Source organism: Acomys minous (genome assembly GCF_964271855.1).
Source record: "Acomys minous genome assembly, chromosome: 20".
NCBI classification, from domain to species: domain Eukaryota; kingdom Metazoa; phylum Chordata; class Mammalia; order Rodentia; family Muridae; genus Acomys; species Acomys minous.
In genome coordinates this window covers 19,504,518-19,532,156 of record NC_140502.1, presented here as the reverse complement: position 1 = coordinate 19,532,156, position 27,639 = coordinate 19,504,518, and the positions used below count along the sequence as shown (strand labels likewise).

The window sequence follows — 27,639 nt, the reverse complement described above, 5'->3', positions numbered from 1 at the left end:
GTGGCAGGAGATTGCCAGCAGGACTCGGGGCACAGGTAAGGGATCCCCATTCGGCGCCCTGCCCTGGGCCTATCTCTCCCTTGTCTCTGTATCTCTGCCCTGTCATCTCTTTCTCTCTACCACTCTCCTAGCCTCTAAATGGACTTATTTCTACTCTTTCTCCCGTTCTCTGTCCGCCCCCCGCCCCACTCACTTCTCTCTCTGTCTCCGAGCTCACGTTTTTGCTTCTGTCTTTTTTCTTTTTTACCCCCACCCCCAACCCCCGTTGGTCTCTGATCCCTTGCTTGCGTCTCACCGACCCCGGAGGCTTTCTGTTCTCGTCCCCTGTATCTCTGACTCGGTGTTTTCTTTTCGGGAGCTCTGAGATTCCCTCTTGAAAGCCGGCTTTCACATTGTCTGGGGGCGGTGGGCTGATAGTTGAGGTCAGAAGGATTTTCACGGCATCTAACACCTAAAGTCAGAAACCCAGGCTCTAATAGCTCTCACGTTGACCCTCGGACTCTGGGCTTTACGTATACGAAGCCAGGAAGTTTTAGAAGCCTAGGTTCCTATCTAACTTTTAAAAACCTTTGGGCTGGGAGGATGAGGACTCAAATGGTCGTTTCAAGTTCCCTTTGAGGGTTGACTGACGGTTTCTATTCCCCCCTCTCCAAGGAGGTCCCGGGTTCCCAAGAGTCTCTCCAGTCTAGCCTCTGGGTGACAGTGACGCCTCTGCCCGTCACAGCTCTAGGGCAACAAGCCCCTCAGCAAACACCCCTCCCTTCCACCTTGGCTGCCTCAGCAACACTTAGGAGGGCCTGGGAACCGCTTAGCTGATCCCGGGCCCCACTTAACCACTGGAGGCCGCGCCTAGTCCTGCCCCGCCCCGCGGGAAATGGGGGGCGTGGCCCCTCCGACGCTGGGTGCATCTGGCAGGTGAGCACTGACTGAGGCTGAATGGAGCTCAAGTGTTGATTCCGCCCCTGGGACCCTCCAGCTCAACTGCCTTGAATAGCCGGAGTCTGCCTGAGTCTCTGCATCACTAGCTCTCCAAGGATGCCCCTGCGGCGGCTGCTTCTGCTTTTGTGGCTTCTGCCACTCGGGAGGGCGGAGGTGAGGACCTTAGAGAGAAGAGAGACGCAGGCGCTCCAGGATGGTTTTTAAGCCTTCCCTTCCCTTACCTTAAGGAAAGTTTTAAGGCCCTGCATAAACTGGCAGTTTCTCCTCACACATTTCCCCTCTCAAGTCCTCCCGGGTGGGGACCACCCGCCTCTTCCTCTGATGCTCTTAAAGGTTTGCCATCTCCTATAGTAGACCCGGTCCCCCATTCCATCGGAGGGGTTTCCACGCCACCCAGGACGCCTGTATTAAAAAACCAGACAACCCCTCCAAATCTCTAGGGTACTTCTGGGCCTTTCCAGCCGAGAGCTTGCTGTCTGGGATGGGGTTTCTCTGGGGAGATATGGGGGGTGGGGACGGTCCTCCCTTCCCTCTTCTCTTAGACAGACTCTCAGGGGCAGACGACGGGGGAGCTGTACCAGAGCTGGGAGCGCTACCGCCAGAAGTGCCAGAAGACCCTGGAGGTCGCAGCCCCTCCCTCAGGTGTGACTGTAGGGCTGGGAGAGCAGGAGGAAGGGGCCGAGAGAAGGAGCGGGCTGCAGAAAACATAAATAAATAAGGAAAATCTGAGCTGTGTGGTCCGGGCTCGGGTAGGCAATGAGGACCGGGCTTGGAATTCTGATGAATGTAAGAATCCTGCAAGAGGAAGGCGGGAGAGGTTGTGGGCGGGGCGTAACCTACAATGGGCGGGCTTCGGGGGGGTGGAGCTTGACAATTGAGCTTTCTAGATGAGAACAATAATGCGGGGTTGGGATTCGCTTGGTGGGACTCGTAGGGACGGGTGGGTGGGGCCTTGAGGTCTGGTGGGAGGAGCTTGTGGCCTCGCATGGAGATGTAGCATCCCGGAGGTTTGGAAGAAAGAAAAGGCCCTCCAAATCTCTAGGGTGCTTCTGGCCCTTGCCAGCCTAGCTTGCTGCCTGGGAGGGAGCTGCCTGGGGGTCCCCCGTTCCCTTTTCTCTTAGACAGAGTCTGAGGGGCAAAGACCCCTCACCTCCAGCCTCAGGCTCCTTTACCCTCAGGCCTGGCTTGTAACGGATCCTTCGATATGTACGTCTGTTGGAACTACACGGAGGCCAACACTACCGCTCGGGTGTCCTGCCCCTCGTATCTACCCTGGCACCGCCACGGTGAGGCCCTTCCCGTCATCCTGGACTCCCCACTCAACCAGCACCTCCTTCTTCCTTTCTTCTTCTCTCTGTCCACTGACCCCGTCTGTAAAGCTAGCCAAGTGCCTCCCCCATCGTCTGTGTCCCCTGGGCACTGCCACATGCTTTAACTTTTCCTGTCTTTATTTATTGTGTGTGAATGCATGAGCTACGGCGATCAGAAGTAAAGTTACAGGAATCCTTCTGCCATGTGAGCCCCGGGGATCAAACCGAGGGCTTCTGGCTTGGCTGCCAGCGCCTCTCAGGAGCCCAGGCTGGTCTTGACCTCACCACGGCACTCCTCCTGCCTAGGCCTCCCAAGTCTCAGGATTACAGCAGTGAACACCTCTTTTTCCCACCACCCAATCCCTCACCCCCTTTTGTCCTCTCATAGTGGCTGCAGGCTTTGTGTTCCGCCAGTGTGACAGCGATGGCCAGTGGGGTACTTGGAGAGATCACACTCAGTGTGAAAATCCAGAAAAGAACGGGGCCTTTCAGGTGAGAGGAAGTGAAGGGTTCAGGCAAGGGTTGTCTGGGGAGAGCTTCAAAAAGAAAAGACCTCAGAAGTTTCAGGCCCAACTTGACATTGCTTTGAAGTGAGTAGAACTCTGGGTTGTAAGTAGTTAAAATCCAACTCAGGCAGGGTAGTTGGTAGCACATGCCTTTATTTTATTTATTTATTTATTTATTTATTTTATTTTATTTTATTTTATTTTGGTTTTTTTTCCTCCTTTATTAATTATTTTTTGGTTTTTTGAGACAGGGTTTCTCTGTGTAGCCTTGGCTGTCTGGGACTCGCTTCGTACACCACTCTGGCCTCGAACTCACAGCGATCCGCCTGCCTCTGCCTACCGAGTGCTGCAATTAAAGGTACGCGCCACCATGACCGGCTGGCACATGCCTTTACTCCCAACACTTGGAAGGCAGAGGCAGGTGGATCTCTCTGAGTTCCGTTGCCAGCCTGCTGCAGAACAAGTTCCAGGACAGCTGGGGCTACACAGAGAAACCCTGTCTTGAAAAACCAACCAACTGCCGGGCGTGGTGGCACACGACTTTCATGCCAGCATTCGGGAGGCAGAGGCAGGTGGGTGTCTGTGAATTCGAGGCCAGCCTGGTCTACAAAGTGAGTCCAGGACAGCCAAGGCTACACAGAGAAACCCTGTCTCGAAAAACCAAACCAAACCAACCAACCAAAAATAAAAATAAAAATAAAAAGTGCATATGTGTGTGTTTCAATGAGCCCGTCCAACCTTGGAGGTGAAGGGTAGAGTCAACCCCACTTAAAGAAGTACAAGTCAGGGGCTGGAGAGATGGCTTAGAGGTTAAGAGCACTGAGTTTTCCCAGAAGTCCTGAGTTCAATTCCCAGCAACCACATGGAGGCTCACAACCATCTATCGTGTGATCTGATGCCCTTTTCTGGCCTGCAGGAGTGTTTGCAGGCAGAACACTGTATACGTGATAATAAATAAATATTTAAAAAATAAAAAAAAAAAAAGAGGAAGAAGTACAAGTAGACCTTCAAGGAGAAAACAGGAATGCTTTGCTGTGCCAGAACAGAGAGCAAAGGGACATTTTTTTTCCCCAGAAGAGACTTGGGTGTAAGAGGTTAGGTGCCGGGCAGCCCCGCCCCCTACTCTGGACCAGCTTGAAGAGTCCTTTCGCCTTCCTTGTCCCCACCAGGACCAAAAGCTGATCCTGGAGCGCCTGCAGATCATGTATACAGTCGGCTACTCCCTGTCCCTGGCCACTCTGCTGCTAGCCTTGCTCATCTTAAGTTTGTTCAGGTGCGACCCCCCCCCTCACCTCCCTCCCCACACCTCCCCTCCATCCCCCTCCCGCACCCGCTCCACACCCCCCCCCACCCCTGCCGCCGTCAGCTGTCTATGGTGTGGTGGCGGAGACTGAGCCTCAGTTCATACACTAAGATGGAAGACGGGGTGGCTGTAGGGTTGGGGGTGGGTGGTTAAAGGGACTCTGGATGTCTAAGGACAGATCTCCAGTGGCTACCTGCCTTTTGGTCCCTCAAATCCCTCAGGCGGCTGCACTGCACCCGTAATTACATTCACATGAACCTGTTCACGTCTTTCATGCTGCGGGCAGCAGCCATCCTCACCAGAGACCGGCTGCTGCCTCCACTGGGCCCCTACACGGAGGACCAGACTCCTACCCTGTGGAATCAGGTAGTTTGTCTCCTCCTTCCCGGAGGAAACAGGAAGTTTCCCATCTATCTTTCTACCTTTTTCTTATCCCTACGTTTGGAGGGCGCGGGGGCGGGGGGGGGGGAAGGGGCGGGCAGGATGAAAGGGGGAAACCTACAGAAGGAACCAGTTCAGTCCTGGAGGGGGCGGGGCGGGGGCGGGGGCGGGGCGGGGCAGGGCGGGGATGTGAACAGAGGATTGTAATAATTGTTGGGGAAAATGTGAGGGCCTCAGGGTGGAGCTCAGTAGTAGAGCATCGGTTTCAATACTGGGCAAACGGAAAGGAAGAATAAGAGGCCACCTGGGGCTGGAGAGATGGCTCAGTGGTTTACTCCACTGGCCACTCTTGCAAAGGCCCCGAGTTCGATTCCCAGCGCCCGCACAGCAGCTCGCACCCGACTGTAACTCCATTTCTAGGGGATCCGATGCTGTCTTTAGACCTGCATGTGATGCTCAGGCATGCACGCAGGCAAAATGCCTCTACTCATAAAATAACAAAATAATTTTTAAAAAATGCCATCTAGATGACTCGATGCATAAAGGCATCAGCTAACAATGCTGATGACTTGAGTTCACCCCCAGAACCCACATGGTGTGGGACAGAGATAACCAATTCCTGAAAGGTCTCTGATCTTCACACACCTGTGGTCACGTAGCTTGGCATGTAATGTAAAAAATTTTTATTGTATGTGTGTTTGCCTAATTGTATGTATGTATGTATGTATGTATGTATGTATGTATGTATGTATGTATTTGCACCACATGCATGCCTGGTACTCTCAGAGGCCAAGAGAGAATGTCAGACGCCCCTGAGGCTGGACTTACAGATATTTGTGAGCTGTAGTGTGACAACTGGACCTGGGTCCTCTGCAAGAGCAGCCAGTGCACTTAACTGCCAAGTCGTCTCTCCAAGCCCCAGGAGTTGATTTTAAGAGCTAGTGTACACCTGTAGCCCCAGCACTCTGGAAGGCAGATCTCTGTGAGTTCGAGGCCAGCCTGGTTTATAGAGTGAGTTCCAGGACAGAGAGACCCTGGTTGGAAAAACAAACATTAAAAACAAAAAAAAAAAAAAAAGGAGCTAGTGTGGCAAAGATATTCTAAGGGTACCTCACGGCAGTAACAGGACAGAAATGCAAGTTGTTAAGTGTGTCCATGTATGAGAGTCCTCAAGAGCTGGGTGGTGGTGGCGCACGCCTTTAATCTCAGCACAGAGGCAGGTAGATCGCTGTGAGTTCGAGGCCAGCCTGGTCTACAAAGCGAGTCCAGGACAGCCAAGGCTACACTGAGAAACCCTATCTCAGGGGGAAATATATATATATATATATATATTAAGGGAAGAGATAAGATAATCCATCCTCTGGGGACCCAGAGTAAAACATTTGAGGGCACAAGATGGAGATGAGCCCTATCTAGTCAGGAAGTCCTGTAGTCCCATTTAGGTGGGAAGCTGGGCAGAATTAACATTTTAAAACCTGCTTGGGCTACAGAGCAAGTTCTAAACCATCCCAGACAGTATAGTAAGACCCTGACTCAAAGAGAAGAGGACTGGAATGGAATTCAGTGGTAGAGCCCCTGCCTAGGATCCCCCAGTGAGGGGCTGGGGGCGTGGCTCCGTGGTAGAGCCCCTGCCTAGAATCCCCCAGTGAGGGGCTGGGAGCGTGGCTCCGTGGTAGAGCCCCTGCCTAGAATCCCCCAGTAAGGGGCTGGGGACGTGGCTCAGTGGTAGAGTCCCTGCCTAGAATCCCCCAGTGAGGGGCTGGGGGCGTGGCTCAGTGGTAGAGCCCCTGCCTAGAATCCCCCAGTGAGGGGCTGGGGGCGTGGCTCAGTGGTAGAGCCCCTGCCTAGAATCCCCCAGTGAGGGGCTGGGGGCGTGGCTCAGTGGTAGAGCCCCTGCCTAGAATCCCCCAGTGAGGGGCTGGGGGCGTGGCTCAGTGGTAGAGCCCCTGCCTAGAATCCCCCAGTGAGGGGCTGGGGGCGTGGCTCAGTGGTAGAGCCCCTGCCTAGAATCCCCCAGTGAGGGGCTGGGGGTGTGGCTCCGTGGTAGAGCTTCTACCTAAGAAGCAGGAAGTCCTGGGTTCAAGCCCCTACTTACCACATACACAAAAGAATACATATAAGTAATAAAACAGAGATTTCTTTTGTCTGATCGCTCCCTAGGCCCTAGCTGCCTGCCGCACGGCCCAGATAGTGACCCAGTACTGTGTGGGTGCCAACTACACCTGGCTGCTGGTGGAGGGTGTGTACTTGCACCATCTGCTGGTGATCGTGGGAGGCTCAGAAAAAGGCCACTTCCGCTGCTATCTGCTTCTTGGCTGGGGTGAGCCCTGACTCTATGTCTCCCCCATCCCACCCCTGCCCAGCCCAGCGCATGCATCTCGGCTCCCCCCCACTGCCCAGCGGATCCCGCGTTTCCTTCCCTCCCATCACCCCCTAGCTGAGGAATTCCGCGGGTCTTGGGCCTGGAAGGGGCTCGTGTGCACGCTGACAGCTGCGGCGGGGTGGGGGGCGGGGATCGGGGTCTGCACAGGGGCCCCCGCGCTTTTCGTCATCCCCTGGGTGATCGTCAGGTACCTGTACGAGGACACACAGTGAGTTGCAGGGTCTGGAGGCGTGGCCTGGCCTGGGGGCGGAGCTACGTGGGACGGGGGCGGGGAAGTGTGGGAAAGTGACTGTGGCTGGGGCGGGTGGCGGGGGCATGTGAGCGGGATCTAAAGGGATTATGGGCTGGGAAAGGTGGCTTAGAAGGCTTCCTGGAAAGCAGGATGGAGTTGGGTCTTAAGGAAATGTGGGTGGGCCTTAAAGATTTTGGGCGGGGCCTGGCGAGCGACCCTGCCTGATTAGGTGTGCCTGGGTTTTGGAGGGGGATTGTGTGTCTCAGCTGTACCCTGCCTCCTCCAGGTGCTGGGAGCGCAACGACGTCAAAGCCATTTGGTGGATCATTCGCACCCCGATCCTAATAACCATCTTGGTAGGGCCAGTCTCCCCTCCTCCAGGCTGTGCTCAGGGATTTCCGCTTCTAGGGGAAAAGGAGCGCCAACCTCCCGTCCCACCCCAGAACCGAATGGCTTCTGGCTCACTCTCTCTCTCTCTCTCCTCACAGATCAATTTCCTCATCTTCATCCGCATCCTTAGTATCCTTGTGTCAAAGCTGAGGACGCGGCAGATGCGCTGCCCCGACTACCGACTAAGGTGAGGGTCAGGCTGAGGTGGGAAGCAGATGACGCCGGGTTCAGGGACGACTACACGGGGACCCCCAACACCACCGTCTCTTCCCAGGCTGGCTCGCTCCACGCTGACGCTGGTGCCCCTGTTGGGGGTCCACGAGGTGGTGTTTGCTCCCGTGACGGAGGAACAGGCTGAAGGCGCCCTACGCTTCGCCAAACTGGCCTTTGAAATCTTCCTAAGTTCCTTCCAGGTGCTCAGACAGACGGGGTGCAGGGGCTCCACCCTCCCACCTCGGGCCTTTCCCTCCTTCGGGGTACATGATTTCCTGGAGCAGCCACTGACTGGAGTGCGCCCATCGGATTTCTTTTTTTTTTTTTTTTTTTTTTTTTTGGTTTTTCGAGACAGGGTTTCTCTATGTAGCCTTGGCTGTCCTGGACTCAGTTTGTAGACCAGGCTGGCCTCGAACTCACAGCGATCCGCCTGCCTCTGCCTCTCGGATTTCATTCATTCATTCATTCATGCATGCGCAAGGCAGAAAAGTACCTGGGCGGGGGTGGGGTGGGGTGCGCAGCGGGGGATGGTGATAGAAGACCACACGGCCCTCCCCAGCGCTGCCTCCGGGTGAGGAGCAAGGGCTGTTGTCGTGGACTGGGTTGGGGCAGAGTTAGTTTTTTGAGACTTTCCAGCTTCGTGGTTTCCTTCACCGTTTTGTGGGGCCGAGGTAAGACAGCCCCTAAGGTGCAGAATTTAGGTAGGGAGTTCCAAAATGTGAGGCGAATGCTGATGTTACCCTTGCTTGCCTCCCCTAGTCCAGTCCCCCCTACCCTGCTGGGCCCCACTGGGTTTTCTCTCTAAAGCTGGCACAGTATCAGCCTCTCCTGTGAGGAAGGAAGAATTTACGGATTATATATGTAGCGAGCTACAGGAGCCAAATGGTTGGCTCTATGGGAGACCCAGGGAGCAAACACCCTCCTTAAACAGCCAGTCACACACCTGGGAGAATATTCCAGAATGAGGCTCCCTGAGGCCAGAGGCTAGCTAGTGTGATGGAGCGTGGTGAGGGTGCCTGCTAGAGGCAAGAGCTGAGCAACGGGACAGACAAAATGAAAGCCCAACTTCAATCTGTCTTTTTTTCTTTCCTGGAAGAGGAGGTATATGATTTGAATTACATTTTAATGGGATCGTAGAAAAATCACAGGGAATATCTTAATAATAGCTCATGTTTCATAACTGACTCGAAACTTAATCAATTTAAGCCAGGCAAGGGGTCTGAAACCTGCAATCTGTCTCCGGCTGGCTACGCATGTGCCCCATAATTAATAATATTAATTATTATTTTGAGACTGGGTCTCACCATGTAGTTCTGGATAGACATGAAACACTGTGTGCACAAGGGCGTCTCAAACTCGTACAGCTCTGTCTCCCACCCCGGCTTGCCACTCGAGTGCTGGAATTAAAGGCATGCGCTACCACACCTGGCTAAGCACCACGTCTTTTTACACGTCAATACCGCAATTGTTCCAACCACCGCCTTCATTTTTCCAGACACGGAGACCGAGGCACAGAGCCGTTTAGCAGTTTATCTTTATTTTATTTTATTTAGTTATTACATACACAGTGTTCTGCCTTCATAAACACCTGTACATCAGAAGAGGATACTAGATCTCTTTATACGTGGTTGTGAGCCACCATGTGGCTGCTGGGAATTAAACTCAGGACCCCTGGAAGAACAGATAGCAGTTTATCTTAAACTGGTTTTTACACTTAGGACGCCCCTGTTCTCCGCCTTTGAGGTTGGGGTAGCAGTGCAGGGAGCTGGGTGCCAGTCAGCAGGTTCCCTATGTACCTAGGACCGGGGCGGTAACAAGCACAGTGTTTTGGAGTTGGAAACAATGAAATCCACAGCTGCCATCTGATCTCGCTCTGTCTCTGGCAGGGGTTCCTGGTGAGCGTGCTCTACTGCTTCATCAACAAAGAGGTAGGAGAGGCCGGCCAGCCCGCGCCCCCTGGCGGCCACGCCGGGAACGGCGCCGCCCTGAGCGCCCCGCCTTGCAGGTGCAGTCGGAGCTCCGCCGGGCTTGGCGCCACCGCCGCCTGCGTCTCAGCCTCGGCGAGGAGCGTCCCGGTGCGCACGTGGAGCTCGGACCCCCGGCCCTGCCGTCGGGCTCTGCACCCCGGGAGGCCACCCTCGGCAACGCCTTGCCCTCCGGGATGCTGCATGTACCTGGGGATGAGGTCTTAGAAAGCTACTGCTAGGTAACGGGACCCCTGTGTCTGTACGGTTAGCATGTATTGAGTGCCTACTGTGTACCAGTCCCGGTGTGGGGAATGCTGGGGAAACGGGAGGAGAAGGAACCGGAAGGCAAGGTCCCTCCCTACGTGTAGATAATTTCTGTGGAACGGCTTATGAGGTGTCCAGGACAAGCTTCTCGGAGGCCACTTGTGAAGACGTGGTGCTTAAGCCATGTTTGAAGGAAGTGGAGACAACGTAAAAAAGTTGAAGATGGAATAGCACGTGAAAAGGCCCCAGGAGCAGAAAGAATGGAGAAGGGGCTTCCGTGGCTCGACTGGAAAAAGCCAGGGCCTGCAGATGGGGAAGGAGAGGTGGGCAGGAATGCAGTAACGGATTTCATCCCAGGTGCTCTGAAGGTTCTATTATTATTTTATGTGTATGGCTGCTTTGCTCGCATATGCCTGAACGACAGAAGATCCCTTGGGACAGGATGGTTGTCAGCCTCCGTGTAGGTGGGGTGAACTGAACTCCGTCTCTCCAAGCCCACACCATTTTAGCAGGAGCGTCTTCTGGGCTGTTTTCCACGGCTCTCGGCCTCCATAGGGGCAGTGTGTGAGCTGGGCTGGGAGCCCAGTGAGAGGAACGCAGGTGGCTGGGACCAGTGGCTGGGACCAGAATGGAAGAGATTGTTGTGACAAGAGGAGAGAGGCCAAAGAGCTCGTTTGGGTGGAGTGCACCAGCGTGCTCTCTGCCTGTGTTAGGCCGTGGGGGATCCTGCGCAGCAGGAACTGCAGCTGCAGGTGAGAGCTGGCGGCAGAGCAAGGGAAATCCCAGGCCCGTGAAGGCTGCCAGACGCACCCGCCGGCAGAGTTAGGACACACCTCCCCACCTCCCTGAGAGGGCTGGGAAAGATTGGGGGGTGGGTGGGGGGCGGGGCGGGGTAGCCTCGTTGTAGCTGGTCCACCTGCCTGCGCTTGCACGTGCGCGCACACGCACAACCCTCCTGGATCAGTGCTGCCTGCTGTGTTTTCCACAGCGTGCAGCTGTGTTTCCCATCTTTCCGGAAAGATGCGGCCCCCAACCGGCACTGCATTCCACACCTCAGGCTTTGGCTTCTGGAGTTGAGACCCAGACCCTAGTAAATCCAACGTGAGAATCGATTGTTCCTTTACGGGGGGGAGATGATGACCAGGGTGTGTCGGGTGCTGCTGCAGCCACGCACTGCCACAAGAAAACATGGACACCACGCTGCCGCCGTGCCCTTCCCTGAGAGACTCTTGACTGGACACAATTTAAGGCATATGTACGCATTAAAGCTGTGCGTGTGAACATGCTGCTTCTCCAGAGGGCAACACAGAATTAGCAGAGCTGGGCAAGCAGCGCTCGGGAGGTGGATGAGTGGAAGGTCATTCGTCCTGATGGAGAGCATCTGATCTAGGTGCCGAATATTTGAACCTGTTCAGTAAACAGCAAAAGCAGCAGGAAGCAGCCTAGTTGAGTTCCTAGCTGGGCTGCTGTATTAGCTGTCACTAAACGCCCACCTTGTCTGTGCTGTCCCCGTTTCTGCAGTCTGTATGTTCAGGTTGCCCAGGACCCTATGGACTCACTCTTGTTTTTGAGACAGGGTCTCTCTGTGTAGACCAGGCTGGCCTCGAACTCACAGCGATCCGCCTGCCTCTGTCTCTCAAGTGCTGGGATTGTTAAAGGTGTGGGCCACCATGCCTGGCATGTAATCACTCTTGACTCACTCATGGTCCACCATGTCTGGTCAGTGTAACCCCTGAGGACCTCCACCCTGGCTTTCCTCCTCTGAGGGAAGTTTCCAAAAGCCATCACAGGCAGAGGCACGATTGTTGCATGTTCGAGGCCAGCCTTATTTACTTCCCAACGTCTCAAGCTAGTTAGGGCTAGAGTGAGATCCTATCCTTTCCCCCTAAACAATTTCATCAGGAAGTGGCGGTGTACACCTGTGATCCCACCAGCCAGGAAGCTGAGGCAGAATTGCTCCAATCTGAGGCCAGCCCAGGCTATATAACAAACCTCTTGTCAAAACACAAAAAGGCCTAGGGATATGGCTCAGTGGGCAAAATGTTGGCTAGGAAAGTCTTGGGCCTGCCTGGAGCTGACCCCATGTGAGCCTGGGCCTCCATATCACACGTTTGCACATGTACCCATTCACATGTGAACAATACATACACACTCCCAGAATCACATGTAAAGGTTTTTTTGTTTTTTGTTTTTGTTGTTGTTTTTCAAGACAGGGTTTCTCTGTAGCCTTGGCTGGCCTGGACTCGGCTTTGTAGACCAGGCTGGCCTCGAACTCACAGCGATCCACCTGCTCCTGCCTCCCGAATGCTGAGATTAAAGGCATGCACCAGCACGCCTGGCCCCACATGTAAAGTTTTAAAAAGCTAGATAAAAGCACCCTTTGGGCCACCAGGTGTGTGAACAGGTGAGGAAACGGGAGTGAGAAGAGAAAGGTACCAAGACTGCAAACTTCCCCGTCAGACAGGCAGGCAAACAGTTTCCATGTGTGGTGAGGAGTGCTTGATACAACAGGGCAGACCGGAGCCTGAGGCCCCAAGGCCTAATCCAGCCTTACTCCTGGGTGAAAGAGCTGGAATCCAGGGCAGCTGTGCGGACTGACACTGCCCACCAGCTTGGGCTGCATGGCTTAAAAAGGGTTTGTTTATTTTGGTTTTTCGAGACAGGGTTTCTCTTGTAGTTCTGGCTGTTCTGGACTCGCTTTGTGGACCAGGCTGGCCTTGAACTCAGAGATCCACCTGCCTCTGCCTCCTGAGTGCTGGGATTAAAGGACCTTTAGTTTGTTTTTTTGAGGGTCTCTCAATGTAGTCCTGGACTACACAAGAGCACACAAGACGTAAAGGTGCAGGAGTCATATTTAGTGCCCACTGTGGCTCTTTAGGTCACCAGAGCATGAATTATTCTGAATATATTAATTAATATGGGAAATTGTTATAGTAGCAGTTATTCTTAAGCCAGCTATTTTCCAAATAAAAGACACAAACTTGTTAGATTTAGACTAACCTTTAAAACAGCAGAGCTGGGCAGAAGCAGGCAGATCGCTGTGAGTTCGAGGCCAGCCTGATCTATAAAGCAAGTCCAGGACGGCCAAGGCTCCACAGAGAAACCCTGTTTCGAAAACAAGAACAAACAAAAATGTGTACCATCACAGTAAGAAATAAATGTTTTTTGAGAGAGGGTCTCACTGTGTAGCTCTGGCTGTCTTCCAACTCACTGTGTAGAGCAGACAGCCCTCAAAGGTAGAGAGCCACTTGCTTCTGTCTTCCAAGTGCTGGGATCATAGGCTTGGCATAAAGATCTACATCCATCACACACACACCCCATCCCTGACCTGTTTTTCTGAGACAGGATCTCCGTGTAGGATTGGTTGAATCGGAACTTACTCTGTCTGGGCCAAGTTAGCCTTGAACTCACTGGGGTCTCTGGGTTTGAGGGCAGCCTGGTCTAAAAGCGAGTTCTAGGACAGCCAGGGGTACACAGAGAAACCATGTCTTAAAAAACAGGACAGTTAGGGGGCCTGGAGAGATGACTCAGCAGTCAAAAGCACTTGCATTTTTGAGGACCCTGGTTCGGTTCCCAGCAACCATTATCTGTAACTCCCTTCAGGGGAACCCAAGCCTCCCTTTGTGGTCCCTGTGGGCACCAGAGACAGATATACATACAGGTACAACACTATGCATGCTTTATATATACTTTAAAGAGGGCAGGGGCAGAGGGCTGTCTGCACAGCCCAGGGCAGGGCAGGGCCCTTCCATGATCCTCTTACAATACCCGCCTGCATCCCCCCAGATTTGTCAGAGCACCTCTCCGCCCACCATCCATTAAGGTTGTTTCTGTCTAGACTGTCTCCTTCACAGATGTGGCAGAGATACGCCTCACTACTCACGGGTCATGGACCCTGTGCTAGTGCTTAGCCGTGACAATGTGCTCACACGCGCACACACACCTACCTGTTTACAAGATCCAAGGGCAGACAAGACCATTGGAAAACAAACAAAAACACACAGGGCTTTATTTCCACTCCTGGGGCAGGGCTTGGCAGGGCAGCGAGACAGTGGGCTCTCACAGATGGGAGAGGGGCCTCCACTCTACTTGCCCGCGATGAGTGGGTTCCGCAGCACCACGATCACTGAGTCCCCGCGCAGGAACATCTTGGAGATGTAGCGGTCCTTGTTGACAGGCTTGGACTTCTTCTTGCCCTTGCCGCTCTTGGGGACCTCGGTCCACATCTCCTTCACGTTCTCCAGCACCATGTTGCAGTGCCTGGTGGGGCAGGGATGGGGAGAAGGCTGGAGTGAGGGGGCGCGTTCTGAGAGCCCACCTCCCCTGGCACTGTGTGAGATCCCTCGGCAGCAGACATGGAGAAAGGTTCAGGCTCCAGGGTGGGGACGGGCAGGCTGTAAACACCATCTCAGCCTGTTCTTTTTTTTTTTTTTAAATAATATGTATACAGTGCCCTGCCTGCATATGTGCCTGCCCACCAGAAGAGGGCACCAGATCTCATTATATATGGTTATGAGGCACCATGTGGTTGCTGGGACTTGAACTCAGGAACTTTAGAAGAGTAGCCAGTGCTCTTAACCTCTGAGCTATCTCTCCAGCACCCCCACCCCCACCCCCAGACCGTTCTTAACTGAAGCTTCAACAAAGGCCTTGGTCCCTCTGTGCCTCAGTTTCCCCCCCCTGAAATGGAGATGATTTACTTCACAGGGCTGACGCGAAGCCTCGATGAATGAATACAGTGCTTCGGAAGCACTTAGGACCGGGGCACAGTAAAAGGGAACCAAAATGGCCCCACCTCTGCTACTAACTCTAAGGACTTAGGGAAACAGCAGGAGAGAAGCACTTGCTCCCCGCAAAACCCAGAGGGTCCTGGGTTAGACACGGCTCCCAATGTGCACTCCGGTGCTGCACTGTCCCGTCCTGTCGCCAGGCGGCCACGTGTCTACATCTGCATTCGTTCATTCCACAAACGCTTGCGTGGGGACAGCAAATGCGAGCAAAGCGCAATAATAGATGTGTATGACTAGATCAGAATGCAGCCTTTGAGCCGGGCGGTGGTGGCGCACGCCTATAATCCCAGCACTCGGGAGGTAGAGGCAGGCGGATCACTGTGAGTTCGAGGCCAGCCTGGTCTACAAAGTGAGTCCAGGACAGCCAAGGCTACACAGAGAAACCCTGTCTCGAAAAACCAAACCAAAACCAGAACAAAGCCTTTTTTTTTTTGAGACAGGGTTGCTCTGCATGGCCCCGGCTGTCCTCGAACTCAAGACATTTGCCTACCTTTGCCTCCCAAGTGCTGAATTAAAGACAGGCACCACCATTGCCTGGCACAACTTATATGCTAACTGAAACAACCAGGCAGGATGGTATGCTTCGTGCTTGTAATCTTGGCACTTGGGAGATGGTGGTAGGAAGATCAGAAATATAAAACAAATTAGAAAAACGTTCGAAGATACTTGGCAAGGACGCCTCCCACCATCACCAGGGGATCTGATGGCTTCTGAAGAAACTAGCCATGCACACAGGACACAGTCACATGTGCGGGCAAAACAACTACACAGATAAAAAAGATTAAAAAATAAAAACTAGCCAGGTGTGATGGCGCACACCTTTGATCCCAGCACTCGGGAGGCAGAGGCAGGCGGATCTCTATGAGTCTGAGGTCAGCCTGGTCTACAGAATGATTCCAGGACAGCCAGGGCTACACACAGAGAAACACTGCCTTAGAACAAACCAACCAACCAACCACAAACACTGACCCCCAAAACCAAACCAACTAGAAAAATAAACCCCCAAAACAAAACTAAGCACCCCTATTTTCTAATGTTTTTGAGACTGGGCCATGCTATGTGACCCTGGCTGGCCTCCAACTCACGGCGCCCCTCCCGAGTGCTGACGTTAGAGCTGCCTTGTCACGGTGTCTGGCTTACAACGATTCTTCTGAAGTAACCTTTCCCTCAGGCCCCTCAGACCCGCTGCGGCCTCCCCCGCCAGCCTCACCTGTCAAAGGCCTTCACCCGGCCCAGCAGCTTCTTGTTGTTCCGACAGTTAATGAGCACTTGTGTGTTGTTCTTGACCGACTGTGTGAGCACCGACAGGGGACCTGTGTTGAATTCCTCCTCCTCCCGCTTCTGCAGCTCCTCTGGGGTCATCTCGCTCTTGGGTTTGTTGAGGAGACTCCTGGATAGAGAGCCCACGGGCCATATTGGTTCAGGTTGGAAGTGTCAGTGATCAAAGCCACATGGTCCAGTGTCTTCCCTGCCCTGGCCCCCAAACACCCTACCCTGCCTCAGAATTTTCTAGAGGTACAAGAGACATTTCCGATTTAGCCTGCTCCAGACTATCTAACCACCGAGCGTTTCCCACCCACTGCGTTCCCTGTTACCTTCACTGATGGCACTTCATTCAGGGTTTCTCTAGGCTAGACTTCTACTGTTTAATTGTCTTCCGTTTTGGGGGACAGGGGTTCATATAGCCCAGGCTAGCCTTGATCTTGCTATGTAACTAAGGATGACCTTGAATTCTGACTCGACCGACCAATGTCTGGGATTACAGGGGTTAGCCATCATGCCCCGCACTCGAACCTTACATCAGGTCCTCACATCTTATAATCTGCCTCCACAATATATCCAGAACCTGGCTATTTCTATCCACGCCGTAAACTTCCACCACCTCTCTCCTGGAGCCCTCCCCTGCCCCCCTCCCCCCAGCCGCCCACCAATGCCTCGCTGTATAAACCTAGCTGGTTTGGAACTCTGACTATCTGTCTCTGCCTCCAGAGTGCTGGGATGGCAGGCATTTGCCATGATGCCCAGTTTGTGTGGAACTGAGGACACCAAACCCAGTAACCATGGTAGCTAAGGACTCGGCCCACGAGCTAAATCTCCAACTCAAGCATTGTGCTTTCAGAGTGTGCTTTTGTGCTACCACTGGCATTTTTTTTAAAAATTTTATTTTCCTACTCAATTCTTCATTCACATCCCTGACCACCTAACGTACCGTCTATACCTGTTCATTACTCTATGGCTTTCCTACCCCATACTTCTTTACAAGCCCCACTAAGATTTTTCTTTTCTTGGTGGCAAGGATCTTTTGTATTCACCATGTGTCTAACTTACACGCAGTCTCCATAACAGCCGCCCAATGAATAAAACACCCCAAACCACTGTAGTAGCTTGCTCCTCTTAACCGTCTCTAAATCGGGTCGAAAAGGCACCTGTGTGATCTCTTAATTTATATCCTGATTAAGCCCCATGCTTTTCACTGTTTCTAATGAAACTTCCTTCCTCGCCAAGCTCTTTATCCAAAAGGACCGCTCCCATTGAAAATTCCTGTTACTTTTGGAGAATGTCTCGCTATGAAGCCCAAGGCTGGCCACCAACTCGCGATGCTCCTGCCTCAGCCTCTCCAGGCCTGGGATCCTAGGCATGTGCCATCGGGCTTTCCCCTTACAGTTTATTTCCACAAGGGCTCAGTACCTACAAGAGCCCCACGCCCGTTATGGAGTCAAGCTGCCCCCTCTCCGGAACTCATCATGATCCGCCCAGGGCCCCATGCCCGTTTTCAAATACCCACAGGAGAAAAGACACCACTTTTGCTTGGAGAACTCTACCTCCTCCAGCTTTGAGCACCCCCATCTCAACCGTTAATTAGCTAAACTGTACCCCCTCCACCTCCGTGTGCCCCCGCCGAAGCCCAGCCCGGCCTCACATGGTGAAGATTTCGCTCGCAGATCACTCCCGCTCTAAGCGCGTTGCTTCGGACGTAGAGTGACGGAAGGGCGGGACTTCCTTCTCTGCGGTTCACTTCCGTCGGCGCCTGCGCAACGCTGCACCGGCGGGCGTGGGCGTGGTCTGTTGCTATAGCGACCGCTCAGGCGGCGCTGCGCTGTAGAAAGATGCCTACGGGGAGGATTCAAAGCCATTGAGGATCACAATAGGGGTCTCTGCCCACGACTACTGAGAGGAGCACAAACGGGTCTGACTCGAATCATTTCCCCATCCGGCAGTTTAGGTAGAAGGAGGTAAAAGCAAGGCCGTTTCCAAATACGCGCCCGACCCTTTTATTGGGGGCGTGGTTTCAGACACGCCAATCGGCCGCTTGATTTAAGGGTGGGTGCCGCCCCTTTTTCCTTGAGCGACGGCTCTTTGATCTACATCCGTGAGGGGCGTGGCCCCGCACCCGGGGGCGGTGTCACACGGATGCAGCTCATTGGCTGTTCCTCTCCTTGGGGGTGGGCCTTTTGGGTTGCGCGACGCTTAGGTGAGCCAATCGCAATCGTCTGGGGGGGGGGGCACGATGCAGCTACTCCGGTTCTTTATTGGGTTTTGTAACCTCTAAGAGGCGGATCTTGGCCTAAACTCAAAGCACGGTTTCAGGCCAAAGCTGCCATGAGTCCCGGGAGCCGCAGGTGGCCCCGGCAGCGTCTCGGGGATCGGGACCTCATGAAGCCACCGTCGTTTTCCAAGCGCCGCCTGCTGCCGCGAGTGCAGCTCCTGCCCCTGCTGCTGCTGCTGCTGGCCCTGGGTTTGGCATTCTACAGCGTCTGGAATGGCTGGCACCCTGGAGTTGAGGAGCGGTCACGGAGCCAGGATCTGCGGGTGAGGCCTGGCTTGGGGCCCAGCACCGTCACTTCCCTCTTTCCCTTCGTGTAGTCTCAGGTTAACGTGGCTGTATCGTATGGCCCTTGCCGCATGTGCCTTTTCTTTATCCATCATTGGAGCGTATGCGCCTTCCCAACAGAATAAGGTTTGTTTTGTAATATCCCGTCTCCGAAGATGATGGCTCCGCATAACAACATTGGTAGATCTTAAGTTCTACGCCCCAAGGCATCTATTTAAAAGAGTTCCGTGTTCCGATTTCCCTGTCACGGCTGCGGTAGGCTGAACCAGATTTGCTTTGAAGACTTTGTCCCAATCTAGGATATATCCTCGAAGGCTTTGATGCTGGAGACTAAAAAGAGCCACAGGGTTCTTAGTGGCCAACGGCGTCCAGGATAGGGTGGAAATGATTTGCTTTTTGCTTTTTCCTTTTTCTCTCCCCCGTCCCATCTCCCAATCGAGGCCCCGCTGATTGGAAGCCTTCCGGAGGCCAAGCTGAGGCTGGTGGTAGGGCAGCTGGATCCGCAGCGCCTCTGGGGAACTTTCCTGCGTCCCCTGCTGATTGTGCGGCCCCCGGGTAGTCCTGGCAATCTCCAAGTGAGAAAGGTAAAGGGTCTTATTTCTTAGGAACTAATTCCTAAGTACTCGGTTTCCTCATCTTCACAATGGGGACCTTCACTGACGTTCTTGATTTCACAGGGGGTCCTAGGACAGGCTTGGCACATAGTGAGAGCTTGCTAAGAGGAAGTCATAGCTCGGATCAACAGGAGAGCAATCAGAATCCACCAATGTGAGGTTGGGGACGGGGCTCAAATGGTAGAAGGCTGGTCTGGCATCCACCAGCGTGGGGGTGTGGCTGTGTAAGCAGCAAGTTAGGAGGTCCCTGGCTTCAATCCTCAGCACCATGGAGAGAGACAGGGAGAGGGCGAGTAGGAGTTGCCTAAATGTGATTTTGGATAGACTCAACAAGAGGACAGAGAAAAAGAGGGAGGGAGGGAAGGGGGAAGAGAGGGAGGACCCGCATGCACACACACACAGAGAGGGGGGGGAATTATTTGTAGTTTGGTGTGGCGCCCTGGTCTATAATCTTATCATCCAGGAAGGAAAGCATGATCTGGAATTGTAGGCCAGCCTAGGCTACACAGCAGGCTGGAGGCTAGCCTGGGCTACATAGTGCGAATCTGTCTCAACACGAACGTAAGCCATGACAAGTTCTGTTGCTATCAAGAGGTGTGGTTGCCCCACATCTGGCGCCCAGATGTTTCTCAGCAGAAGTGAAACAACCTAAGCCAAAGTGGGACTTTCTGGTCACCCAGGCTGCTGGGCTCTGTGTGGCCCCAGTCACAAGGCCCCTCTCCCCCACCTCCTCCCCAGTCCCTGTCCACCCTCCTACCTCTCTCTTGCCACTAGTTCCTGGAGGCCACGTTGCGGTCCCTATCAGCAGGCTGGCATGTGGAGTTGGACCCTTTCACGGCCTCCACCCCCTTGGGGCCACTGGACTTCGGGAACGTGGTGGCCACACTTGACCCAGGAGCTGCCCATCACCTCACCCTCGCCTGCCATTATGACTCTAAGTTCTTCCCTCCTGGGTCGCCCCCCTTTGTGGGGGCCACAGATTCGGCCGTGCCCTGCGCCCTGCTTCTGGAGCTGGTCCAGGCCCTTGACGGGATGCTGAGCAGAATCAAGCAGCAGGTGAGGGGGGGGCGGGGGGGGCTGCCTGTCCCTAGCCCACAATCTCACTTGCTTCTGCCATTCTTTCCTTTTGGGGCATAGGGTTTCCCTAGTGTGTAGCCCAAGCTGGCCTTGAACTCCGCTGTTCTTCTGCACTGTCTTTCCAAGCAGCGAGATGGCAGGTACACGCCAGCACACCCACCGTCACACTCGCTTTCTCCAACCCCCACTATCATCCTTGCTTTCCAACCTATGTTCTACGCACAGAGACAGAGATGCGCCCCCCCCCCCACCCCAACCAGGTCTCATGTAGGCAGCACTAGCATCAAACTGAAGAATGAACTTGAAGCTGGGCGTGGTGGCGCACGCCTTTCATCCCAGCACTCGGGAGGCAGAGGCAGGCGGATCGCTGTGAGTTCGAGGCCAGCCTGGTCTACAAAGTGGGTCTAGGACAGCCAAGCCTACAGAGAGAAACCTTGTGTCGAAAAACCAAACCAAACCAAACCAAACCAACAACAGCAAAAAAAACAAACAAACAAGAATAAACTGGAACGTGTGATCCTCTCGCTTCTGTCTCCCAAGTGCTGACGTCGCAGTCATGCATGCACCACCATGTCTTGTCGATGCTGCCCTGAGATGGACCCCAGGGCTTCCTGCATGCTAGCCCCAGCCTCCCGCGGGGATCTTTCGGAAACTTTCCCACAGCCCCCATCACATCCTAACAGTAGGCTAGAGCCCTGAGGGAAGCCATGAGATGCGTAGCTGTCTTCTCCCCACTTCACTCTAGCCACACCCCTTCCTGTGTCCCTCCAACCCACAGTCTTCATTTCCGCCTCACTGACCTCTCTGTTTGCCCTGCACTGGTCATGTTTCTTTCTTTCTTTCTTTTCTTTTGGTTTTTTGAGATAGGGTTTCTCTGTGTAGCCTTGGCTGTCCTGGACTCACTTTGTAGACCAGGCTGGCCTCAAACTCACAGCGATCCGCCTGCCTCGGCCTCCCGAGTGCTGGGATGAAAGGCGTGCGCCACCACGCCCGGCTCTGATCATATTTCTTACGGAATGTTTTTCCTCCTTCCTGGCTGGCCCCCCCAACTGCTTTTCCCCCCCAAATTAACATTTCAGACCACCGTCAAGTCTCTTTCTGTCACGGCTCATTCCTTATGGTGCTGGTGACTTGTTGCCTCTAATCATGGTCCTTTCCACGATTGTATGGACCTGGCTTCTCCTTCCGGTTATCCTGTTACCACCTTCTGTGTCTGTGCGTGCGCTACGACCGCCTGGCTCAACTCACTCGTCAGTGCAAATATCCCTGGCTATGTAATAGAACCAGGGGCCTCTGTAGGCCAGATCACCCTGCAGCCTCCTGTGCCTCAGAAACTATAGACCTTGGAAGAACTTGTCCTGTGTTTCACTGTTTGCGCAGTTATTTCTCGTGGGTCTGTCTGTCTGTCTGTCTGTCTTACCCACTAGACTGACCTCGATTCAGTTGTGATCCTCTGACTAGAACTGTTATTAGTCCCATTCATCGATGGAGAAATTTAGCAGCCCTGGTGGCACAGGCCTGTAATCCCACAGCTCCTCAGACACACTGGCGGGGGGGGGGGGGGAATATAGGGGGCGTGCTGATGAGCATAAGTTCAAGGCTAGCCTGGGCTACAGACTGAGCTGAAGGGTAACGTGGGCAGCTTAGTGAAACCTTGCCTCAGAAAGTAATCCAAGGGCTGCGGATGCCACTTGGTTTGCCCCGCCTGGGATATGCAAATAGGCAGGGGCTTATGGGTGGGCCGATGCCAAGGGTTGGCACTCATCTGGTGGCTTGTTCCCACAGGGCACACCTCTGACCCTGCAGCTGCTCTTCTTGGATGGGGAGGAGGCCCTGAAGGAGTGGGGACCACGGGACTCTCTCTATGGCTCCCGGCACCTAGCGCAGATCATGGAGTCTCTACCACACAGCCCTGGCCCCACCAGGATCCAGGCTATTGTAAGACGCGTGCCTCTGGGCTCTGGAGGAGGAGGAGGAGGAGGAGGAGGAGGAGGAGGAGGAGGAGGAGGAAGAGGAGGAGGGAGGGAGGAGGAGGGCAGGGTCAGTAGCACTGGACTCCTTCCCTCAGGAGCTCTTTGTCCTTCTGGACCTCCTGGGAGCACCCAGTCCAATCTTCTTCAGTCACTTCCCCCGCACAGCCCGCTGGTTCCAACGGCTGAGGAGCATCGGTAAGGAGGGCAGGCCAAGGCCGGGGTAGGCCGGGTACCTGACCTCATCTAGCCTTCCCTCGACATCCCTGGGCAGGAGCAAACTAATCTTATGAAGGTCGAGTGTAGTCATTCTGAGAGTACAATCCTTTTTTTGTTTCCCCTCCTCCCCCCAAGACAGGGTTTCTCTGTGTAGCTCTGGCTGGAACTCACTCTGTAGACCAGGCTGGCCTCAAACTCACAGCAATCCACCTGCCTCTGCCTCCCAAGTGCTGGGATTGAAGGCATGTGCCACCATGCCTGGCTTGGTTTTCCCGGCCAAGCCTCTATTTCTTATATGTGAAGTAAGCAGGGTGCTGATGCTGACAGGGGCACAGCTGTGAACTGGCCGTCCTGGTACTGCATGCCTGCAATCCCAACACTCAGGAAACAGAGGCAAAGGGATTGCAAGTTCAAGGCTATCCTGGGCTACATAGTGAGTTCCAGGCTAGCACAAGCTGTCTGGTGGTGTTCACCTCAGCACTTCAGAGTCCGAGGCAAGAGGATTATCAATTCTAGGTAAATCTGGGCTACGAAGCAAGACCTTATCTCAAAATGCCATATTTTTCGGACTATAAAATGCACCTAACCATCCAGTTTTTAGAGCAGTAAAACAAGAAAAACAGTAACAACAGCAACAGGACCATAAGGCGCACCCTAATATCCACCCACTTATGGGGAGAAAGTACATCTTATGGTCCAAAAAATACAGTAAGTAATAGCTGCTATTGGTGGTGCATGCTGGGAGGTAGTTGTACCGCAGGAGGATCACGGTCATCCTCAGCCACATACAGAGTATGAGGCTAGCCCGCAGCTACCTGATAACCTAAATAAATACATTGAAAAAAAAATAGGGGCAATGGGGTGAAAAACTGGGCTCAGCGGGTAAAGATATTGCCTCAAAAACCTGGCAGCTGGATTCGATGTCCAGAACCCAGGTAAAATTGGGAGGAGAAAACTGACTCTACAAAGTTGTCCTCTGACCTCCTCCAACCACACAGAGACAAATAGGAAAAAGAAATAGAGGCATCTACATCCTGGACACAGAAGGGTTAAACGAGACTAGGAATTGGAAACTTGCAATAAAAAGAAACACATGGTGCTGGAGAGATAGCTCAGGGGTTCAGAGCACTGGCTGCCCTTTGAGAGGACCTGGGATTGAGCCCCAAGACCCATGTGGTAAATCACCCTCTTTAGCCCCAACACATGCGCCAGTATCAGAGTAGCACGTCTGACTGCTGACTCACTTTGCTCTCTAATCCCCACCCAACCCCCCCCCCCCAGAGAAGCGCCTTCACCGCCTGAACCTACTGCAGTCTCACCCCCAGGAAGTGATGTATTTCCAACCCGGGGAGCCACCTGGCCCTGTAGAAGACGACCACATCCCCTTCCTCCGCAGAGGTACTCACTGGGGCCAGGGGTACAAGGAAGCCTCCTTCCCAGAACTAGGGACTGCTGGCGAGTGGCTCGGTCCTCTTATTTCTTCACCTGGAAAGCGGAGGCATCCAATATGCAAATGAGCCAAGGTTTGGCTGGGAGCTGTGACCAGTGCCCAGCAAGCAGACAGTGCTGCCTCTTGCATGCTAGGCAAGCGAGCGCTACTCCATTTCTTCACTGCTTCTTTCAGTGCAGGTGGGTGAGGAAAGAGGTGTCAGAGATACACTAATAGACCCTAGTCCACATGCCTCTGTGGACACACAGGGAAGCATTCAAAGAGCAGGATCCCAGCGGAATACAGGCGTTAGAAGCCCAGGCTCAACAGGCACGGTGGCACACAGGGGAGACAGAGGCAGGTGGAGCTCCGTGAGTTCGAGGCCAGCCTGGTCTACAGAGTGAGTCCAGGACAGCCAGGGCTACGCAGAGAAACCCTGTCTCGGACACTGCCCTGCTCCCCAAAGAGAGCACAGGTTCAAGTCTAGTGACTTTGGTGCAAAGCTTGACCGTATTGTTTACTAGGGTTAGAACTCAGGTGAGTCAGTGTGCCTGTTTCTGTGCTTCAATTCTCATAGCCATAAAATGAGTGTAAAAATAGTAGGAGTGCACAGGACCATAGTCTTAGCAGAATTACCTGAGCCCATACATTTGAGACCAACAGCTTATAGTTCAGTGGTAGAGCCCCTGCCTAGAATCCCCCAGTGAGGGGCTGGGGGGTGGGGCTCAGTGGTAGAGCCCCTGCCTAGAATCCCCCAGTGAGGGGCTGGGGGCGTGGCTCAGTGGTAGAGCCCCTGCCTAGAATCCCCCAGTGAGGGGCTGGGGGCGTAGCTCAGTGGTAGAGCCCCTGCCTAGAATCCCCCAGTGAGGGGCTGGGGGCGTGGCTCAGTGGTAGAGCCCCTGCCTAGAATCCCCCAGTGAGGGGCTGGGGGCGTGGCTCAGTGGTAGAGCCCCTGCCTAGAATCCCCAGTGAGGGGCTGGGGACGTGGCTCAGTGGTAGAGCCCCTGCCTAGAATCCCCCAGTGAGGGGCTGGGGGCGTGGCTCAGTGGTAGAGCCCCTGCCTAGAATCCCCCAGTGAGGGGCTGGGGGCGTGGCTCAGTGGTAGAGCCCCTGCCTAGAATCCCCCAGTGAGGGGCTGGGGTGTGGCTCAGTGGTAGAGCCCCTGCCTAGAATCCCCCAGTGAGGGGCTGGGGTGTGGCTCAGTGGTAGAGCCCCTGCCTAGAATCCTCCAGTGAGGGGCTGGGGGTGTGGCTCAGTGGTAGAGCCCCTGCCTAGAATCCCCCAGTGAGGGGCTGGGGGCGTGGCTCAGTGGTAGAGCCTCTGCCTAGATTATCTGGTACTAACCAACGCCCTTCCACACCCTTACCACACCTGCTGCACTCATCCCTTGGCCAACAACAAAAAGCCACCCCAAAATCTACAAGGAAAATGAGAGCAGCCTGGTCTGACTTAGTAATAGTGAGACCCTGTTTCTGAACAAATCGCTAAACATGATTGATTAAATAAGGGTAATGATGGCAGATGCTTACCTTAGATGAGCCTGGGGGTGGAGATGTGGGTCCTCTGGTAAAGGTTCTGCTTCTTGTGCATGTAGTCCTAGGCTACACGCATGGCAGGAGTAGACAGGCTTTGGTGGCATTGGGGAAGTGGAGGCAAGGAAAGGTCAGGTCATTCACAGCTCTATTGCCTCACACAGATCTAGTGAGAAGCAAGGACCTCTTTCTCTGCCTCTACAAGTCATTCAGTAGTGAGATCCTTGGATTTGTTATGTAAGCAATCATTTTTATTTACTTTGGTTTTTTGAGACAGAGTCTCCCTATGTAGCTCAGTCTATCCTGGAACTCACTATGTAGACCAGGCTAGCCTTGAATTTACAGAGATGGAAGCTGGAAAGAGATGGCTCAGTGGTTAAGGGCACTGCCTGCTCTTCCAGAGGTCCTGAGTTCAATTCCCAGCAACCACATGGTGGCTCACAACCATCTATACTGGGACTTGGTGCCCTTTTCTGGTGGGCAGGTATACATGCAGATAGAGCGCTCATACATAATAAATCTTCAGAAAAATTGAAAAAGAAAAGAATTTACAGAGACTCACCTCCCTCTAAGTATTGGGCTTAAATTTTTTTTGGTGGTGGTGGTTTCTCAAGACAAGGTTTCTCTGTGTAGCCTTGGCTATCCTGGAACTTACTATGTAGACCAGGCTTATCTCAAACTCACAGAGATCCTCCTGCCTCTGCCTCCGAGTGCTGGATTAAAAGGTATGCGCTATCACTACCTGGAAATTACATTTTTTTGTTTTGTTTTGGAGACAAGGGTTTCTCTGTGTAGCCTTGGCTGTCCTGGACTCGCTTTGTAGACCAGGCTGGCCTCGAACTCACAGCGATCCCCCTGCCTCTGCCTCCCGAGTGCTGGGATTAAAGGCGTGCACCACCACACCTGGCGGCAATTACAATTTTTAAAATTATATTTATTTGTTTTTTGTTTGTTTGTTTGTTTTGTTTTTGTTTTTTGTTTTTGTTTTTGTTTTTTCAAGACAGGGTCTCTCTGTGTTAGCCTTGGCTGTCCTGGACTCACTTTGTAGACCAGGCTGGCCTCGAACTCACAGCCATCCGCCCGCCTCTGCCTCCTGAGTGCTGTGTGAGCGTGTGCATGCATGGGTGCCGGTGCAGGTCAGAGGACAGCTTGTGGGGACCTGTTGTCTTCTTCCTTCCACAATGTGCCAGGGATTGAACTCAGGTGAGCAGGCTTGGTGGCAGGTACCTGCCTGCTGCCTAGTTACTTCTCTTAACACAGTATGGACCTTCACATTTTCAGATCATCCCTCAGGGCTTGGGGATGGACCTCAGAGGTACAGCATTTGCTTAGCATGTCCAGGTTCTTGAGTTGAGAGGTCACGGGCTATCTTCTGTGTCTGGAGGTCGAGGGGGCTGTTGCTCTGTAGCAGCTGTGGGTTCTAACAGGTGGACGAATCCTCTCCCCTCCAGGTGTCCCGGTGCTCCACCTCATCGCCACGCCCTTCCCTGCTGTGTGGCACACTCCCGCTGACACCGAGACCAACCTCCACCCACCCACCGTGCACAACCTGAGCCGCATCCTTGCCGTGTTCCTGGCCGAGTACCTGGGACTCTAGCCTGCAGACTGATGCCTTGAAGGGACCTTCCACCCCGCTGGGGACTTGCCACAGGCACCTTGAGCCGGTATGGGGTGGCCAGGCTCACCCCAGAAGTTCATGACAAGGCCGGGCTGTGGTGGCGCAAGACACCTTTAATCTCAGCACTCGGGAGGCAGAGGCAGGCGGAGAGCTGTGAGTTCGAGGCCAGCCTGGTCTACAAAGTGAGTCCAGGAAACCCTGTCTCGGAAAAAAAAAAGTTTACAACCATCGCAAGTCACCCTGCTCCAAGGCTATGCAAGGAACACTGATGGCACAACAAAGTCAAAGGGAATGTTCGGCCTCCATCCTGAAGTAAATGACTAGTCCGGGAGTTTCCAGGGACCAAATGATGTGTCCCGGGCTGGCACCTGGACCAGCACCAGCAACCAAATGAATCCTCTGTGGCTAGTGCTTTCATGTCAGTTGATTCGCTACCACACAAACACAGCTGACTCCGGCGTGGGCGTGGGCTCGACTCAGGCCAGAGGCAAAGGCCAGCTTGGTGCTCCACCGTCTGCTTGGCTCAGGGGTGCCAAGGTAGAGGGTTAAGGGGAACAGGAGGCCACAGTTCCCAGGGGGCTGAGGTTAAATGAGTACCCGCACTGCAGAGTAAGAGAGAATGAAGTGGTTCTCAAGGTACCTCAGAGGGGAAGCCCTAATGAGGAAGTAT

At 53.7% G+C, this 27,639-nt stretch overlaps 3 protein-coding genes across 5 annotated transcripts; 2 read left to right on the top strand and 1 right to left on the bottom strand.

Annotated features, from left to right (window-relative positions):
- The first annotated feature begins 62 nt into the window (after window positions 1-62).
- GIPR (gastric inhibitory polypeptide receptor) lies at window positions 63-12,087 on the top strand. Of its 2 annotated transcripts, XM_084770244.1 has the most exons (13): window positions 63-1,092; window positions 1,482-1,581; window positions 2,118-2,225; window positions 2,638-2,741; window positions 3,925-4,028; window positions 4,280-4,424; window positions 6,600-6,759; window positions 6,970-7,030; window positions 7,341-7,410; window positions 7,543-7,631; window positions 7,719-7,857; window positions 9,544-9,585; window positions 9,663-12,087. In XM_084770244.1, exons 1-13 carry the CDS (start codon window positions 1,036-1,038, stop codon window positions 9,861-9,863), a joined length of 1,380 nt encoding a protein of 459 aa, XP_084626370.1. In that variant the 5' UTR covers window positions 63-1,035; the 3' UTR covers window positions 9,864-12,087. The 2 variants fall into 2 exon arrangements, with proteins under 2 accessions (XP_084626370.1, XP_084626369.1); XM_084770243.1 differs by having other exon boundaries at window positions 7,341-7,631.
- A 1,780-nt stretch (window positions 12,088-13,867) lies between these two features.
- SNRPD2 (small nuclear ribonucleoprotein D2 polypeptide) lies at window positions 13,868-17,745 on the bottom strand. The gene is made up of 3 exons (XM_084771605.1): window positions 17,599-17,745; window positions 15,889-16,068; window positions 13,868-14,148 (listed from the first exon to the last, which is right to left on the bottom strand). Coding segments are annotated over exons 1-3 (357 nt in total). The 5' UTR covers window positions 17,601-17,745; the 3' UTR covers window positions 13,868-13,973.
- Window positions 17,746-17,780: 35 nt separating this feature from the next.
- QPCTL (glutaminyl-peptide cyclotransferase like) lies at window positions 17,781-27,380 on the top strand. 2 transcript variants are annotated; one of them, XM_084771603.1, is made up of 8 exons: window positions 17,781-17,911; window positions 18,267-18,488; window positions 18,951-19,094; window positions 19,899-20,180; window positions 21,987-22,139; window positions 22,270-22,369; window positions 23,672-23,788; window positions 26,803-27,380. In XM_084771603.1, exons 2-8 carry the CDS (start codon window positions 18,279-18,281, stop codon window positions 26,946-26,948), a joined length of 1,152 nt encoding a protein of 383 aa, XP_084627729.1. In that variant the 5' UTR covers window positions 17,781-17,911; window positions 18,267-18,278; the 3' UTR covers window positions 26,949-27,380. The 2 variants fall into 2 exon arrangements, with proteins under 2 accessions (XP_084627729.1, XP_084627730.1); XM_084771604.1 differs by lacking the exons at window positions 17,781-17,911; window positions 23,672-23,788 and having other exon boundaries at window positions 18,195-18,488.
- Window positions 27,381-27,639: the final 259 nt, after the last annotated feature.

What these genes read in the sequence shown, in the direction of transcription:
- GIPR (XM_084770243.1), top strand. Translation starts at nt 1,036, where the DNA reads ATGCCCCTGCGGCGGCTGCTTCTGCTTTTGTGGCTTCTGCCACTCGGG. An exon ending in GGTCGCAGCCCCTCCCTCAG is followed by an intron (nt 1,582 to 2,117) that starts GTGTGACTGTAG and finishes CTTTACCCTCAG; the next exon opens with GCCTGGCTTGTAACGGATCC. An exon ending in ACTGCTTCATCAACAAAGAG is followed by an intron (nt 9,586 to 9,662) that starts GTAGGAGAGGCC and finishes CCCGCCTTGCAG; the next exon opens with GTGCAGTCGGAGCTCCGCCG.
- SNRPD2 (XM_084771605.1), bottom strand. An exon ending in CGGGTGAAGGCCTTTGACAG is followed by an intron (nt 14,149 to 15,888) that starts GTGAGGCTGGCG and finishes CTGCCCCACCAG; the next exon opens with GCACTGCAACATGGTGCTGG.
- QPCTL (XM_084771603.1), top strand. Translation starts at nt 18,279, where the DNA reads ATGAGTCCCGGGAGCCGCAGGTGGCCCCGGCAGCGTCTCGGGGATCGG. An exon ending in CCACCAGGATCCAGGCTATT is followed by an intron (nt 22,140 to 22,269) that starts GTAAGACGCGTG and finishes TCCTTCCCTCAG; the next exon opens with GAGCTCTTTGTCCTTCTGGA. An exon ending in CATCCCCTTCCTCCGCAGAG is followed by an intron (nt 23,789 to 26,802) that starts GTACTCACTGGG and finishes TCTCCCCTCCAG; the next exon opens with GTGTCCCGGTGCTCCACCTC.